The 19,594-nt window shown below is 38.7% G+C and overlaps 1 protein-coding gene across 4 annotated transcripts in view; it reads right to left on the bottom strand.

The window, feature by feature from the left end:
• ipo11 (importin 11) overlaps positions 1 to 19,594 on the bottom strand; it is a 430,673-nt gene that overhangs the window by 292,852 nt on the left and 118,227 nt on the right. For all 4 annotated transcript variants that reach the window (XM_063042993.1, XM_063042997.1, XM_063042994.1 and 1 more), the window contains exons 18-19: positions 7,995 to 8,028; positions 7,138 to 7,178 (exon numbers count right to left, since the gene is read on the bottom strand). In XM_063042993.1, the coding sequence (XP_062899063.1) occupies positions 7,138 to 7,178; positions 7,995 to 8,028 (75 nt within the window). The remainder of the gene's footprint in view (positions 1 to 7,137; positions 7,179 to 7,994; positions 8,029 to 19,594) is intronic.

The following is a 19,594-nucleotide window of genomic DNA, read 5'->3' as shown; positions in this document are numbered from 1 at the left end:
AAAGAAGAAAATAAATTTACAATGACTGCAATTTTCAAAGTTACTTTAAGCAATAAAAGAAAGTTATTTCAGAATCAGATTTATTATCACCGGCATGTGTCGTGAAATTTGTTAACTTAGCAGCAGCAGTTCTATGCAATACATAATATAGAAGAAGAAAGCCTTTAACTCCGAGTGGAGTCATCAGGACGCCGTCATGACGGCGCTTTTTTTAGCAGGCTTTCTTATTTTTACACACACGAGTTGCTAGCTCAACGCTCAACCCAGCACGGATGGAAAGTGTGCAAGGGAGCCGGATGGATTCGAACCCGGGAGCCTTTGCTCCGAAGTCCGGTGCCGATGCCACTATGCCACCAGCCGGCTACGTAATATAGAAGAAAGGGAAAAAAAGATAAAATAATAATAAATAAGTAAATCAATTACAGTATACATATATTGAACAGATTAAAAATCGTACAAAACCGAAATAAGGACAAAATCCACTGACAAGACAATACATATGTGCTAGGAAGAAATTGTTATCTGAATTGTTCGAAATCTTTTCTTTTATTTCTATATCATATCAAATTGCCAACAAGAAGGTAAATAGCTGCCTCTACTTCCCCCACAATCCCATCCCACTCTTTTTCCCTGAACTAGTTGTTGGAAAATATAATTTTTTTTGCGCTGAATTACTCCTTCCATGCATAACAATGCTAAAACCACAAATACCAACATTCCAGCTTCATGCTTGCTATATTTTTACCACTTAGATCCACAACTGTCAAATCTTCAAAATTATGACAGATTATCATATTAGAAGTTATCAGAAAGCCAAAAGAGAATAACTGCAGAGAGAACTTCAGTTCAGTTCAGTTACATTTGTTCTGACAATAAAATCTCCATCCTGAAACTCCTTTATCATTAAAACTGGGGAAGAAGCAACTCTCTTGTATCAAAAACTCAAAAGAACTGCAGATGCTGGAAAGCTGAAATAAAATCAGAGAACACTGGAAAAACTCAGCAGGTCACGCAATCTCTTTTGGGAAGAGAAACAGAGTTAATGTTTCAGGTCCAGAATTCTTCATTGGAACTGAAAAAGAAATAATTTATTTTTGATAGTAAGGAAAGTAGATGGGTGGATCAAAGGGAATATTTTTGATAAGGTGTAATAACAAGGTAGTTAAGATGAAACATTTCTGTCTATTTAATGTATTGCCAACATTGCACAATCTGATTATATAAAAAGACAAAAGGAAAAAGAAAGGCAAGCAAACATGGCCAGTTCTAATTCAAAAAGAAAAATCCATATCAAGTCCTACAGGTGCTCAGATGGAATGTGATGTGTTTGTGTTGAGCTTTATTATAAAAGTGCCAGAAGCCACAGATAGATCAGTGAGAGTGGAATGGTGAATTAAAATGGCAGGAAACCAGGACTTAGGGTCACTCCCATGAACTCTGCAAAATGATTACCTAATTTGTGCTTGGTTTTGCCAATGAAAAAGACCACATTGAAATACATTATATCGCAAGAACAACAAGTGCATGACAGCTTCACCTGGAAAGACAATTTGGGTCCCTGGATGATGGTATGTAAATGGGAAAAAGGACAAGGGAAAGAACAGGTTGCACGAGAAAGTGTGGTATGGCAGGGAACAAAAGACCATACAAGAGTGAAGAGCAAACAATGGCCCTGTGTTAATGGTGGGCTCATGGTCCAGAAGGCATCATGAGGATGTCCATTAGGTGATATTTGATCTCTACAAAACAAGGTTTGCTCATCATACTTGAACAATGGTAGCATTGTCAGCAGGTTTGATGATGATTCCGGGGTTGGCTCTGAGTGAGGGAAGTGCTAGAAATTTAGACAGTGGTAGGTTGGTGCAAGTCAGGGGAGTGGAAAAACCAAGGTAGTCAATGTCCCATCAGAAGTCTTTTGTATGAAACACCATACCTTCATTTGAGTGTTCTCCCCCAACATGAGATTCAAAGCTGCAAATCCTAAAGGACAAAAGTGGATTATTTATTTCCAAAAAAATTGGACTGCAAACAAGTAGTCTACATGATCACTCCATGACATGTGATAATCAGGAAAAGCTAACAAACAGAATGTTCAGAGAAAGCATTGCACACAATTCCACAAAGAGGAAAGGAAAGGATCTTTAGCTCAGCCATTGCACAAACTTATGTTTTTGCCTGACAAAATGAAATAACATGTAGCCAGGCTTCAACTTTTCAATAAATGCAACACAATCAGAACAGTCTTTTAAATGGGAGAAATTATTGCCTGTGTCAGTTGTATTCTAAGTATATGGCAGCGCACATAGAACTCTCACTTCATTTCTTCCATTTTGTACACAGCATGAAGTAGCAATCAGCAATATGTTCAAACAAGCAAACAAATACAAGATGATTTTCTAGGATCTGAATTCAAAACGCCAACATCTGATTGGCTGTGTCACTGTGATATGAGGTGATATGAAGTGAAGTGATGTTTTGATAGTTATTGGTTTCTGGGCTGACCATCACTTAAGTGGTAATGCAATCCATACCAAAGCTGAGCACCCAAGGCTACGCTGCCTGCCAAAATGGCTTAACAAGGCTCAACAAGCGCTACAAGTTTGACTCATTCAAGTTTTCCACAAAAACCAAGAGCAAACCTCAAATGAAATTGAAGAATTGATTTGTTAGTGGAATCTTACATATCAATGTGAAGCTGATTCCCATGCAAACTGCACTTTGAAGTCCAGAGATTGACTTGACAGGCAATTTACTGCCAGCCAAAACATTCTAGATCAAATGCATGTAACTTTATCAATCCCATAATAGCATAGTAATTAGTGTAACACTTCACAAAGCCAGGATTCAGATGATTAGGGTTCAATTTCCGCAAGTTTGTATGTTTGTATGTTCCATACATGACCACAGGGACTTCCTCTGGATGCTCTGGTTGCCTCCCACATTCCAAAAGACGTATACGTTAGGGTTAGTAAGTTGTGGGCATGCTACGTTGGTGCCAGAAGTGTGGGTATAACTTGCGATCTGGCTCCAGTACATCCTCGAACTGTGTTGTCCACTAATGCAGAAACGAAGCATTTCATTGTTTGTTTCAATAAAGCTAACCTTTAAAAATAATTTTAAGATTAACAGCAGGTTCAAACAAAGCTCCAGAAGCTTCCCATAAAAAACAACAACAAATGGCTGGCAAATAAAGAACCTAAGCTACAAGAGTTATAGGTAGTAATGAGAGCCAGTTATCACTTCTCATTGCCTAGATGATAGAAGTTGGATTCTAAAATTAGCCTGGAAAGGTGGGCTGTCCATTTTATATTAGTGCTCATTCAAGTCATTTCCATTGCCTGCCTTACTGAGATATGGAATTAGGACACAGCAGTACATCTTGCTTATCCAACTCTGGATGACTGGTTATATGCAATCAAGCAGATATTCTTGGACTCAGCATTGCAAAGTTTTATTTATTTTCATTTTTTGGAATGCAAGTTTGTGGTGCCATCACAGGACTTCAAGATACACTCAAGACTGTTCATCCCCAGAAGCAAAAAAGCTTACAGTCAAAGGGAATACCTTTGCTCTCAACCTTCAGAAAGTTCAAAACATTCACTCTTCGGCAGATAATGGCTACATTTTTAAAAATATACCATTCTGGTCAATCAATGTAGGTTTCAAGGACAACAGATCAGAATTCCACAACGCAAAAGAATCAGAAGAAGCATGATGATCTTTACGTTATTTGTGTACGCTTCACAAAAGTATACCCTCTTGCCAAGTGGAAGAGTTTGTGAAGGGCATTCAAGATAAACTATCAAGATAACTTGTATGCATCTTGTGCTCAAATTACGTGAATATCAAATATCATGGATGTTGTAAAAAAACACTTGGCTTAAGTAATGGAATCAAATAAGGACAGCAGAATTATCAATGCTGTTAGTCATCTTCCAAAATTGTAGCCTTCCAAAAATTTGCACAAATGGCAGTGCTTGATTTTCTATGTTTCAATGCCAAAATTAAGATGCTGACTAGAACTTTCTAAGACACCTTCATTGACAACTGTGACTGGACAACACAGATGAGCAATCCTTGGATCTTCTTGCTGAAGCAGAATGGTGGTTTAGATGGATCAACAGCTTGCAAGCCAAAATGCTCCACTTGATATTTACAAATTACTTAAAACCAGATCTTTGCAAACAGTTAACATATTTAGTAATGTGTGAAGAATTCTGCATCACGCTGATGGCACTTAGTCTTTACAAAGCCAATGCTTTTTGGATACACCACCAAACATCCATGTTTTAAGTACAGTATACTTCTGAAGTCAAAGATGGATGTAAATCAGGAAATCATTGCCACTGTTGTGTGGCTGAAAGACTTAAAACAATTATTTCTACTTTTCAAAACTATATTTTCCATTGGTACTGCCTTCAAAAAAAATCTACTTATACAAAATTTGCATCCAAAACACAGCACATATTGAGGCAAGTTAATTTAGCCTGCTCACAATGGGCAGGCAACTACAAATATAAAATGTTCCTATTTCAAAGATTATAACAGACAATAAATCAAAGCTTTCTAGAAGTGGTCTCAAAGCTTGCCATTAATGGTGGAAAGTGAGAAAGACCCACACAGGACATACCTATGGCACAGAAATGCAAGATTACAAAGTCAAAGCAGTAAGTGAAAAGCAACCAGCCATTCTTGCTGATCATGACTAACCCTTGCCTCAGACAAAGAAACTTACAGAAGAATGACTAAGGCAATGGCTGAATCCATGTAGATGATGCACACACCAACACATCGATTATCATGAAAAACAGCCAAAGGTCTACACTGGATGTGTGGGAGGGAAGGAGGATTTTGGACTAATGAAGGCAACAATTGGAAAATATTTTTTAAATGGTAAAATTAGAAATCAGTCATTTAAACAGACTGACTGTTAACAAAAAATGCAGTTGACCAACAATCGGAGATACTGACATATGGCATGAATATGGTACAAGAGCATCCTAATGAGAAATCAAAGTGTGGGTTATGTGAATACATAGTAAGTTGAGAGGAAACATGAGCATATATTTTAAATTATATAAAGGAGGATAAAAATAAGCATAAAATATATTAAAAAGGCTAAAGGGAATATAAAAAGTGTAGTTTCACACAAAAAAGCTATCTAAAACTATGATCAACACATGAAAACTAAAACAAGAAAGATCACTAAGGACACCGTTCACAAATGGGTAAATGTATTTAAATTCTAATTACGGAACTTCAGTCTGAAACATTAATTTGTTTCCCTTTTTGTCGATCTGCCTGACTTGATGAACATTTCCAACATTCCCTGTTTTTATTTCAGATACTCACAGTCTTAAATTTATAAGGACTATTTAAAACTCAACTTGTTTGCAAATATGGACATGACAAAGAGATTAGTTCTGCCGGTATCAGTAAATTTAGTGAGTAAAGAGTATGATTAAAAGTACATAAAATGAAATAAAGCAAGATGGAACGATGTGCACTGAAAGGATGAACAAAGTTAGGAAAGAGATTACAATAACTTTAAGCACATTTTTCAAAGATGTTTTATTATTTATGCAAAACGAAGTGGCAAATATCAGGGCATTTATTTATAAGTATAGAATAGGGATCTATGGAAAATGACTTCTAATCAACCACAGCAGTTTGAGAACATTGAGATCCATTTCTTAAATTAGTTTCAGAAAAAATGCCGGAAGGAATTGGATTGTTGTAAAACATAACTGGTTTGCATTTTATTGAAGGAAATCATCTACTTCTGGCCAATGTGTGACTCCAGGCATAGAAGTGGCAAAGGTAAAAACGCTCATTTGCATCACACCACTCCAAACAAGACAACACAAACTGCACAAACTCAGGAAAATTGCATATTGGCAAATCCGGACAACGGATGAACAGTCAACATCATACTTAATAATTTATATTAAAATAAAATCAGAAGAATTTTTATCAAAGCTCAAGTGTGGACAAACTTTTCAAACCTATATTAGAACATGAAATTCAAGAGCACATCGTAAGGTACCACACAATTTAGGAGAATGTTCAGATTCATAAATATGTCATGCCAGATTAAACTGATACTCTCAGAAAACATAAAAGCAAATGGAATGAATATATTTAATATTGAATATATAAATTTTCCAGTGTGTCAAAAGATGCAGAGGGAAACTAATTTGAACATTCATGTATCTTTACCAGCACATTTTTATTAAATCTTGGCTACAGTTATTTTAATTTCCTTTTTCAGAGTTTTGAATTTCCTTGCTCATTTGTGAAATTTCCTGTTCATTCAGGGTTATTAAAGCTTGAAGATAAAAAATAAAATCTGAACTAAGAATTGTGAGCATTTTTTTATTAGTTTATATTTGAGAAAATATTTAAGAAATCACTAACTGTTAGTGTAAATCCCACAGCTGGATCATTGAATAATACAAAAATTATGCCTCTTAAATCTAAGCTGTAAAACCTGCTTTCAGATTATAGCAAATATCAGAGAATGGATTAAGTGCATTGGGAGCAAAGTCAATCAAAAGGATGAAAACTTGAAAAGATTTTTTTTACATTGCAGATAATACAACCAACAGTTACACAGCTAGTCACAGCATAAGCAACTACTGTACATAAGACATTAAGTAAACAGTAGTAGTCTTAATTAGTAAAAACAATTCCTTTCATATTAGATCATGGAGAACAAAATCAATTAAATATAATAATATTTGTAATGACACAAAATTGATTGTTTGTTACTCATTAAAAACAAAGAAACTCTTACTAGAGTTCTCAATATTTAAATCCCGAGTTGCATATTATTGTGATTAAATCAATTATTTTCAGAAATCATACAACTGGCAACTATGGAAACTCAAAAACACTAAATACAAACAAAAAATGTATTGACAGCTGTCTTAGACAGGCAGTTAACAAAAATACAATTGAAAATAATGCATTCAGTTCAGAGATAAATATCTATCATAATTCATGTTCTTATTTATAATAATGGTCAAATGAGTCATTTAATTTTTTGAAGTTTGCTAATCTCCAATTAAAAATAAACTGTTTTGGATTTTTTTTAAATCTGCGAAGCTAATAATATAAAATGCAAAGAATACTTACTGGTAAAAACTGCTCTGTTCTAAATTCGAAATCATCCACAGGTAATAATCAAGTTAAAGATTAACACATTTGTAAAACTGATATCAAGCAAATCCATCAATATGCTCCAAGGATAGAGAGCCTACATATACAAAATTGAAAATGTGAACATTAAAAAAACTCTGCATCATAAACCTGCAAAGTTAAAGAATGAATCTATGCAAGAAAAATCATGTTTGAATTAGAGTTAATTTCCACCAGTCCATCTCTCTTCAGTTATTTAAAAATGCACAGGGATATACTAATGGCTTTATTAGACCTACAGTACTATATTTAAATCCACTTTATTAACTCATTAGAGCAAGTAAGGCTGTATGATAAAATGAAAACATTTACCAAGAAACAGCAAATGAATATAAAGGTAGAAAAATGGAACAACTGGCCAAAATTTTGAGACAAGATAAACCTATCTGGTAAATCCCCATTTCTAACCATTTACTATTGGTTCAAGATCTTCAAACTACTTATTCTTTTCTATCAGTGTGCACTACTCAAATTCCTCTACTTCCTCACTTATTATAACATTTCACTGTATTCTAACAGCCAGTTCAAAGTTACAAATTACATTCCTTTGGCAGTAAGATAACCTGATGAAGTTTCTGAATTAGTCTACCTTAACCACTGATCACCACATTCTTCACATACACAGTTTACAGTTTATAAATAATATCAGAATTTCTGTGGTCATCCTACCAGTCACTTATACAACAAGGTCTTAAATACTACAATAAAGATAAAATTAGCATAAAATCTCCAAGAGGAAAAAAGGGAACTATGAAGTCAGAATAGTACATCAATAAATACACTGAAAAGGATATCAAGTTTTAGGGTTGTAGCTGTCTCAATACGCACCTGAGGAAATAAATGAATTAAAATTACATGTGTTTATGCTCCAAATTGCCAACAGCTAAATTCAAATACAACATTTACTTAAATCGTATTTCAATTCAAGCTTAACATATTTAGATATTGTGCAACCTTGATATAATGTGCCATGTTATAGCAAGGATGTGGATACACTGCAGGCATTATCATGTCCCCAGGTCAGGAATTTTAAAAATGTTAGTTTCATATACAACCTGAATATTCAGAAGGATGAGGGGAGATCTCACTGAAGCCTTTTGAATGTTGAAAGGCCTAGACAGAGTAGATGTGGAAAAGATGTTTCCCATTGTAGGAGAGTCTAGGACAAGATGGCACAGCCTCAGGATGGAGGGGCACTCTTTCAAAACAGAGATGCGTAGAAATTTCCTTAGCCAAAGGGTGATGAATTTGTGGAATTTGTTGCCACGTGCAGCTGTGGAGGCCAGGTCATTGGGTATATATAAGACAGAGATTGATAGGTTCTTGATTGGACATGGCATCAAAGGTTATGGGGAGAAGGCTGGGAACTGGGGTTGAGGAGGAGAAAAAAAAGGATCAGCCATGATTGAATGGCAGAGCAGACTCGATGGGCCAGATGATCTAATTATGCTCCTATGTCTTTTATGGTTTTATGGAGTGTCTCCCAACACCCATGTTTTACTGAGGTTGCAAAATTTATTAAAAACATAAAATGCCTAATATCTGCATAATGTGTTGGTACAATGTTCAATATGTCCAAACATAATGCAATATTCATTAGAACATTAAGGTCTTCTCAAGTTAAAAATGCTTTAAAACAAGCTTCCTCATAAAATAACACACACAGAATACATAATCTTATATTAAAATAGTCCCTTATTTAGCTCAAAGCAAATAATTAGGTTTAAAATTCATTTTTATTTGTTGAATGACAATTTACACTCTAAAAAGCTTCACATCACATCAAAGAAATATTTTCAATATCAAGCTACATATGCTGTGGCTCAAATTAAACTTGAAAATATGCAATTTAATAATAGCAGTATTCCTGTCACAGAGTAAGACTTGGTAAAATACACAAGAACATAGCAATAACTTTAAGACATGACTTATATCCTGGACAACCATTGATTAACACAGTTGGAAACAGGACTGCAGAAGAATATCTGCTCTCCCAAGGACTAGCATGAATACTGGCACAGTGATGATTCTCCTACAAGTGTACTCAGAGTCAAGCCCTTGATATTACACTCACGGAAGCTGTAAGAAAGCTTATCATCACTGTCATACAACATAGAAACATATCATTCACCTGTCTGTGCCAACCATAAAGCATGAAGTTATACTAATTCTGCTCTACCTTTACTTTTGAATATATTTTTAATTTAGTTCTCCCGATATTCTACCAGTATCTACATACCATCTCCTAACACATGGGTGACTAGAACAATTGACTGTTGCTTGTAACCTTCCAAATAACACATATTTTGGATGTGGAAGACCAGGGCACGCAGATGAAATCCATATGGGTTTAGAGAGAGTATAACTACTGTTGTTTTCTTTTACACTCAGGAACTGAACACTGGCCACAAACTGAGAGGAAATAGCGCTACCAATGGCACCACTATGCAATGGCTATGAGAGGAAGCTCAAGAAGTAAAAATAATGCAGAATTCAAAGGGATAGACAGCGCTCCTATGGCTACAAATATGATTCAGCATGGTATGCTGCACTTATTGAGTTAGAGGAAAGACTGCAGATCATTTTGTGAGATGGCAGTTGTGTTACATTGAATATGACATGTAAGAACCATCTACACTGTGTTGTACGAACCATCAACACACCCAATACTCAAAAGCTCCATGTCAGTGATCGCCTTAACTTGATGCTTGATATGAGTAGCCTTGAATCCAACCCATACCATCCTACCATGGCTAGAATGAACTCTTGCCTAAGCAAGGACTTGGAACCACTACAAGTTGGCACACAAGGTCTCCTCAAACGCCAAATGAAATATAGATGCTGTCGTACCATCTTTATAATTGCATCAATATGTGGGACCCAGGTTAGGCCTTTAGAGCTGATGACACCCAGGAACTTAAACCTGCTCAGCCTTTCCACTGATGACAAAGCAAGGATGTAACGTTTTATCTTTATAAAGCACTAGTGAGTCCTCACTTGGAGTATTGTGAATGGTTCTGGGCCCTTTATCTTAGAAAGGATGTGCTGAAACTGGAGAGGGTTCTAAGGAGGTTTACAAATATTATTCCAGGATTGAATAGCTTTTCAAATGCAGAGTTTGATGGCTCTGGGCCTGATTTTTATCAGAATTCAGAAGAATGAGAAGTGACCTCATTGAAACCTATCGAATGGTTAAAGACCTTGATAGAGCGGATGTGGAGACGATGTTTTCTATGGTGGGAGAGTCTAAGACTAGAGGACACAGCCTCAGAACAGAGGGACATCCTTTTGGAACAGAGATGAGGAGGAATTTCTTTAGCCAGAGAGTGGTGAATCTCTGAAATTCTTTGCCACAGGCAGCTGTGGATGCCAAGTCTTTATGTGTATTTAAGAGAGAGGCTGACAGATTCTTGATTGGTCAGAGCATAAAAGGATACAGGGAGATGGCAGTAGATTGGGGCTGAGAGGAAAATTGCATCACCCATGATAAACTGTCGAAGCAGACTCGATGGTCCAAATGACCTAATTCTACTCCTATGTCTTATAATCCCTTGATAAGGATTGGTGCATGTTCCTTGTCTTCCCCTTCCTGAAGTCCACAAGTCTTAGTGTCTTTGTTGCAACACCACTCAACCAACTAATCTATCTCACTCCTATATGCATCCTCATCACCACCTGAAAGCCAGCCAATAATAGTTATGTTGTCAGCAAATTTATAGATAGAATTTGAGCTGTGCTTAGCCACACAGTCGTAGGTGTAGAGCAGAGGACCAAGCACGCATCTTTGAGGTGCACTAGTGTTAATTGGCAACATGAAACATAACATAAAAACGTAAGAGATAGGAGCAGGAGTAGGTATATAGCCCATTGAGCCTGCTCCAGCGTTTAATATAGATCATGGCTGACCTGGCCATGGACTCATTGCAGCCTACTTACCTTTTCCCCATAACCCTTAATTCCCCTACTATGCCAAAATCTATTCAACGGTGTCTTAAATATATTTACTGAAGTAGCCTCCACTGCTTCATTGGGCAGAGAATTCCATAGATTCACCACCCTCTGGGAAAAGCAGTTCCTCATTTCCATCCTAAATCTACCCTTCCGAACCTTGAGGCTATGTCCCCTACTTCTAGTCTCACCTATCAGTGGAAATAACTTTCCCACCTCTATCTTATTTATTCCTTTCATAATTTTATATGTTTCTATAGGATCTCCCTCATTCTTTTGTATCCCAGCCAGTACAGTCCCAGGCAACTCAATCCCTCCTCATAGTCTAACCCCCTCATCTCTGGAATCAACCTGGTGAGCCTCCTCTGCACCGTCTCCAAAGCCAGTATATCCTTCCACACGTATAAGGAGAACAGAACTGCACACAATACTTCAGGTGCGGCCTTACCAGTACAGTTGCAGCATAAACTCACTGCTCTTAAATTCAATCCCTCTAGCAATGAAAACCAACATCCCATTTGCCTTCTTGATAGCTTGTTGTACCTGCAAACCAACCCTTTGTGATTCATACACAAGCACTCCCAAGTCCCTCTGCACAGCAGCATGCTGCAAGTTTTTAGCACTTAAATAAAAATCAGCTCTTCCATTTTTCCTTCCAAAGTGGATAATCTCACATTTACCAACATTGTACGCCATTTGCCAGATCCTTGCGTACTCACTTAACCTATCTATATCTCTCTGTAGACTCTCTGTACCTTCTGCAATTTGCTTTTCCACTCAATTTAGTATAATCAGCAAACTTACACCTCAGCAATCACCAAGATACATTACATTTGGTCCCCTCTTCCAGATCATTAATGTACATCATGAAAAGTTGCGGGCTCAGCACCACCCCCTGCGGCACACCACTCACCATGATTGCCAACCAGTGTAACACCCATGCATCCCAACTCTCTGCTTTCTATCAGTTAACCAAGCCTCTATTCATGCTAATACATCACCTCCAACTCTATGCATCCTTATCTTATGGATAAGTTTTTTTATGCGGCACCTTACCGAACTCCTTCTGGAAATCCAAGTAAATAATGACCATCTGTTACCCTCTATCCACTGTGCTCATTATACCCTCAAAGAACTCCAGTAAGTTTGTCAAGCAGGACCTGCCTTTGCTGAATCCATGCTGCATCTGCCTTTACAGATGCCTCAATAGTTCTTCTTTAATGATAGCTTCAAGTTACCATCCTTTTGGATGTAAGAGATATTATTTCCAATCCACACAGACTGTGGTCTCCCGGTGAGGAATTCATGGCTGCAATTGCAGAGCGGGGTACAGAGGTCCAGAATTTGGAACTTGTTGATTTGAATTGAGGGTATGATTGCAATCAATGAACAGCAGCCTGACAAAGGCAGTGCTTTTGTCCATGTGATCCAATGCCAGATGGACAGCTGGTGAGATTGCATCTGCTGTGTACCTATTGTGGTAGTAGACAAACTACAGTATGTCCATGTCCAGGTCCTTGCCTAGGCAGGAGTTGATTCTAGCCATGACCAACCTCAAAATATTTCATCACAGTAGATGTGAGTGCCACTAGGTGACAGACATTGAGGTAGCTCGCCCTGCTCTTCTTGGGCAATGGTATGATTGTCATCCTTTTAAAGCAGGACGGACCCTCAAACTATAGCAAGAAATTGTAGATGTCCCTGAACACTCCTGCTAGCTGTTCAGCACAGGTTTTCAAAGTCCTACCAAGCACACCATCAGGATTTACCCTTTTTAAAGATACTTTGCTGTCGGCATCCAAGACAGATCACAAGGCCACTACATGCTGCAGGGATTCACACAAGTGTAGTTTAATAAGGTTATTGATTTAGTCTCCTGGCAAGTACAGAAGCAAACTAATTTTTTAAAGCCTGCCAATTTGCCATCATATTCAGCATCATTATGTGTGTGCCTTTAACCACATGTTGATTTCTTTTTTATTATTTGTGTGCCTTCAGGAAGCTTTCATTGTACTTTTTGATTTCATTGTTATCTTCTCCATTTTTCCCCGCTCTTCCTATTTAATGTTATCTTTTGTCATTCTGCATTATGAATATACTTAGTTCATGTCTCTTTTTTTCAGTTCTGCCCTCATCTCTTTATTCGTTCATGATGCAACATTTGTGACTCATAATGCTATTTTGTTCTTTTTTTTTTAATCAATTTGGTCATATCTCCTGGATTCTCTTCATCACTTCACTGGTTTTTTGTAGCTACTGAATTGTTTTGCTTGCCAATCTTATTAGAATCAAGTTTAATATCACTGGCATATGTCGTGAAATTTGCTATCTTTGCAGCAGCAGTACAATACAATACATAACAACAGAGGAAAAGAAGTGTGAATTAAGGTAATGGGGTAGTGTTCATGGGTTCAATAGTCATTCAGAAATCTGATGGAAGAGGGGAAGAAGCTGTTCCTGAATTGTTTAGTGTGTGCCTTCAGGCTCCTGTACCTCCTTCCTGATGGTAGCAATGAGAACAAGTCTGGTTGATTGAGGTCCTCATTGACAGATGCCACCTTTTTGAAGATGTCCTGGATACCGTGGAGGCTGGTGCCCATCATGGAGCTGACTGAGTTTACAACTTTCTGCAACTTATTTCAATATTGTGCTCCCCTATACCAGGTGGTGATGCAGCCAGTTAGAATGCTCTCCATGGTACTTTTATAGATATTTGAGAGTATTTTTGGTGACATTGCCGAATCTCCTCAAACTCCTACTGAAATATAGCCGATGTTGTGCCTTCTTGTAGCTGCATTGATATGCTGGGCCCAGGATACTCTCCCCACCTCTGATCTCCTGATGAGGACTGGCTCATGAACCTCCAGTTTCTCCTCCATAGTCGAGAATCAGCTCCTAGGTTTTACTGACATTGAGTGAGAGGTTGTTGTTATGGCATCACTGAGCCAGATTTTCCAACCTCCCTCCTATGTGCTGATTCGTCACCACCTTCGTTTTAGCCAACAACAGTGGTGTTGTCAGCAAACTAAAATATGGCATTACAGCTGTATTTAGCCACACAGTGTAAAGAGAGTAGAGCTGGGGGCTAAGCACACAGCCAGCCTTGTGGAGCACTTGTGCTGATGGTGATTGTGGAGAAGATATTGTTGCCAATCTGAACTGAATGGGGTTTGCAAGTGAGGAAATTGAGAATCCAGTTGCACAAGGAGGTACTGAGGCCTAGGTCATGGAGCTTATTGATTAATTCTGTGTGGATGAAGTGTTGAATGCAGAGCTGTAGTCAGTAAAGAGCACCCTGATGAAGACCACTGACTGTTCAGATATTCCAGAGTAGAGCAAAGAGCCAATAGTATCTGCTGTTGATCTCTTATGAGGGTAAGCAAACGGGTACAAGTGCAAGTTGCTTCTCAGGTAGGAATTGATATGCTTCATCACAAACCTACCATAGTGAGTGAAAGTGCAACTGAATGACAGTCACTGAGGCAGGTTAACTCGTTCTTCCTGGGCAACAGGAAAATTGAAGAATGCTTGAAGCAAGTGGGTATGTCAGACTGCAAAGTGAGAGGTTAAAGATATCAGTGAACACTCCAGCCAGTTTTCAAATTAAATCAAGTTTAATTATCATTCCAGCCATACATAGGTACAGCTGAAAGAGACAGTGTTCCTCTGGGACCAAGGTACAAAACATTCAAAGTAACAACAAATACTCAAAAATAGCAAGTAACAAAATTCAAGACATTGAGCAAAACAGATTCACTCAAAAAAAAAAGCACGTACAGTCCAAGACCCTGAACAACAATGTTCAGCAATCTATGGTACAGTCTCCCGGCAGCATATAGGAACATGCAATCCAGTCTGTCATTCCACTGCTCAAAAATGGGAGGGCAGCACAAAGAGGTATGGCCAGGTCCCAGCCAAGCTCAACCACACTGCAGAGCTTCAGCATCTCCCACCTGGTCTGCAACAGCAGGTAGTCCCAAGGCATGAGCCCAGTTCTTGCTACAACTGAGGCTCCTATGTTGACTGTCCCTACACCAGACAAGGGTAACAGGCCTGTGGTAGCTTACATTATCACTGTCCAACAAAGTCTCACAATCACAGGTGACTAAGACAATCTCCCATGGTTATCCTGGATCAACTTCGATGTTTCTGAGTAGCGGGCAGCAACACAATCTGCAGCCAAGTCAGCTCCTTCAAACTCAAACCAGCACCTCCGACACCCCAGCCGGCCCCTCAAACACCCCGGCCGGTACCTCCGATGCATCAGCTGGCTCCAAAGCCAACACTAATCCAGCTTCTCCAATCAACGAGCAGCTCACCGATCTTACAAAGAATAAAGCACCTTTGGTTGACCCCAAGAGGCCATTACATTCGCACACATCAGTTTACTGGAAGATTAGCACAGGTCTGCAGTACTCAGCCAGGTACACTATCTGGGCCACATGCTTTCTGTCAGTTCAGCCCCCTGAAAGATTCTCTCACGTCAGCCTAAGAGGTTGAAATCCCAGGGTCGATGGGGACTGTGGGAGTTTGTGAAGGTGCCCACACACTTTGTTGGTCAAAGTTCATCTGGGAGCGAAACCTTGTTGCCATAAATATCATTTGGTTTTACTTTGTAAGATTTGACAGTATTCATGCCCTGCCACAGTTGTCACGCATCCTTCTGTAATGCAAGTTTGGTCCAGAATTGCCACTTCATATGCGAGATGGTTTTCCAAAGGTCGTACGTGGACCTCTTGTATTTTACTTGATTGCCAGGCCTGAACACGACTGCTCTGGCCCTAAGCAGATTGCAGATGTCTTGGTTCATCCAGAGCTTCTGACTGGGGAGGACTCTGAATGATTTTGTGAGGACACACTTGTCCATGACCGACTTGCTAAGATCTGTGACAACAGTAGCATATTCATTCAGATCTTCTGATGAGTCCTTGAACAGGACCCAGTCCAATGGCTAGAAGCAATTCCTTAGCCTCTCTTCTGTCTCCCTGATTACCTCTTTGTTGTCCTTCTCTGGAGCTCTGCTTTTTAGCCTTTACCTGTGTGCAGGTAGGAGGACTGTCAGATGATCTGATTTCCTGTTCAATCTAGGGATGGAACACTAGGTATTCCTAATCCTAGTGTAACACTGGTTGAGTGTGTTGGGACCCGTGGTGCTACAGGTTATAAGTTGACAATAACTGAGCAGATATTTCTCCAAGCAAAACTGATTGAAGTCCCCAACAATGATATGAAAGGCGTCAGGATAGGCTGTTTCTTGTTTGTTAATATGGCACTCAATACATTGGGTGCTTGCTTAACATCAGCCTTTGGCCGTATGTAAACCAGTCAGGATCATGGAGGATAACTCCCTCCAAAAGTAGAATGGACAGCACTCAATTATTAGATGTTCCAGGTTATTAGGACAAGAGTTCTGTGGATGAAAACACCTTGTTAATGAGAGAGATCAGAGGAGAATGGCCAGATGATTCAAGCCGACAGGAAGGTAACAGTAACTCAAATACATACACATTCTAACAGAGGTGCGCAAAACAGCATCTCTGTACAGAACACATCGAACCTTAAAGTGGGTGATCTCCAGCAGCAGAAGAGCACAAGGACACACCCAGTGGCCACTTTATTAGGTACAGGAGGTTTGATTAATGTATGATTACTGTTGTCCAATGTTCCACTCTGGCAACTTCTGTCATCTTTTCTGGCTCGGTTCTGTCTCTTGTGGGGCAAGATATACCAAGTAAGAAAGGAGTTCAACACACATTGCTTAAAAAACGAGATTAATTGATTATTTTGTTATCTTTATATGATTAAAAGTACTGGTGTATTACATACTCAAATGTAAATATATTAGGTAGAAATCAGAGAGTAGTGATGCAGCATACATATTCTATTAAACAGAATGCAGCCTGTGATAGTTTTCCAGGGATTCAAAGTGTTTACTTTTTAATTATTTTTTATCAATGACTTTGAAGAAAAGGAATCATCTGATATCTAGGTTTCCCAACAATGCAAATTTAGAACTTGAAAACCTTGGTGTTGTGCTATTGATACACATACACATTGATCCAAATGCTTTATTTCCAATTCTAGCAGGTATTTTTTCACCACCAAACTAAGACTGTACTTGATGGGCTTATCTTGACATCTTTTTCAAATTGGTATGATATTTTCAATACTCGGGGGTTCTGACACCAATTAGTAAGCAAAGATATAGGCAAGTCTCTACACAATTCTGAACCTCGCTTCTCACAATAGCCTTCAAAGCATCCCAACACAGTCTGAAAATTACTGATTTACATATAGTAAGCTTTTCTAATAGCTCAGAGGCACAAGAGAACGCAGATTCATCATGTAGGGCTTCGACCTGAAAAATCAACAGTTCCTTCCCTGCATTGGATGCTGCTTGATCTGCTGAGTTCTTCCAGCAGGCTGTTTCTCTAGTACTTTCTCTAGCAGTTTTAAGCATATCTAATATCTCATAACTAATTAAAAATTATGCCATGCTCTCAATTTGGACAAATCTCCTTTATAATCCCAAATTATGTATGTTCATCTACTTATCTGAAATTTATATTGCCATAGAGAAAATATTTTTGATTGCATTAATGTTAACTCTCAATCTAGCTTCATAGGCCTAATTTAGTTTCCACATCTTTATCATCTTGTACTTGATCTGATTCTTACTCACATAATAAATACACACACACATATATATATATATATATATATATATATATATAAAATCTCAACTGCCCCCATTAAGACCACATGACCACATCCTTTTATGCCTTCCATTTAAATGTCTGGCTGGTGTTCGACTGTCTTTAAAGAGAGTGAGCCCTCGCAAGGCAGAAGGTCCTGATGAAGTACCTGGTAAGGCTCTGAAAACCTGTACCAACCAACTCACGGGAGTATTCAAGGACATTTTCAACCTCTCACTGCTACGGGCAGAAGTTCTCACTTGCTTCAAAAAGGCAACAATTGTGCCAGTGGCTAAGAAGAATAATGTGAGCTGCCTTAATGACTATCACCCAGTAGTACTCACATCGACAGTGATAAAATGCTTTGAGGGGTTGGTTATGACTAGACTGAACTCCTGTATTAGCAAGGACCTGGACACACTGCAATTTGTCTATCGCAAATTGCCTAACCTTTGCCTATCACAAGGTTGTAAATCTAGTCAGCTCCATCTTGGGCATTAGCCTACAAAGTACCCAGGACATCTTTAGAGAGCAGTGTCTCAGAAAGGCAGCATCCATTATTAAGGACCCCCAGCATCCAGGCCATGCCCTTTTCTCAGTTACCATCAGGTAGGAGGCACAGAATCCTGAAGGCACACACTCAGTGATTCAGGAACAGCTTCTTCCCCTCTGCCATCCGATTCCTAAATGGACATTGAAGCTTTGGACACGATCTCACTTTTTTTTAATATACAGTATTTCTGTTTTTGCACATTTTTAAAAATCTATTCAATATACATAATTGATTTACTTGTTTATTTATTATTCTGTTTTATTTTTTTTCTCTCTCTGCTAGATTATGTATTGCATTGAACTGCTGCTGCTGAGTTCACAAATTTCACATCACATGCTGGTGATAATAAACCTGATTCTGATTCTCAGTGGTAGTAATTGTATTTGATGCCACCATCCTCTCTGACAGTATGTCCCAGGTAAGTTTAAGTATACGTTTGATCATCATTTAACCATACATGAATATAGCCAAACGAAACAGCACTCCCCTGGGGCCAAGGTGCAAAACATAACCAACAGCACATCGCACATAGCACAAATAGCTCACATGGTTATCATTTCAGAAAAACATACAGTCACAAAGAAAAACTTGTACAGCACAAGTCCCTGAGTGGCATAACCATAGATTATTCTGGTCCAGCTTGCTCTTTTATTGTGCCAACACTGGAGGGCAGCACTGATGGGAGGGCCAGCCCCCAACCCAAGTATGGATTCCAGCATGCCCACGAGAGGTCTCTACTCTCTCCTCCCCGAGCGACTGTGACAGGCCGCTACGTCCGAAGCGACCCACAGCCTAGGCCCAGGCCTTGCCACAACCAGGGCAGTTACAACTCCCCTGTCTTCTGTCTCACCAATGAACTAGTGTATTGGACTTGCAGTATATTACATTACCAATGTCCAATAGGGTCCTGCTATCACAATAAAAACTTCCAAGACATTCATTTGTTCCATTTGTTGGATCACACAGTGTGTCAGCACAACAACGGTATACAACAGGTCCAGGCGACAACACAACAGTATGCAGTAAGTCCAGCTCTATCACTATTGAGCAACTTGCCGATGGGATAGTCCTGCAGTACTTGATGTTAGCATCAAGCATCATAAAAGAGATGAATAAAGATGAATCATGAGGACAGCAAGTGCGAGGTATTCAGGGTGTAGCATTCATTGAAAGCTGAACAAAGGAAAAATTGCACTTC

This window comes from Mobula hypostoma, chromosome 3 (genome assembly GCF_963921235.1).
Source record: "Mobula hypostoma chromosome 3, sMobHyp1.1, whole genome shotgun sequence".
Taxonomy (NCBI): Eukaryota; Metazoa; Chordata; class Chondrichthyes; order Myliobatiformes; family Myliobatidae; genus Mobula; species Mobula hypostoma.
Note: the sequence above shows the minus strand (reverse complement) of the source record. Positions and strands in the feature narration are given on the sequence as shown.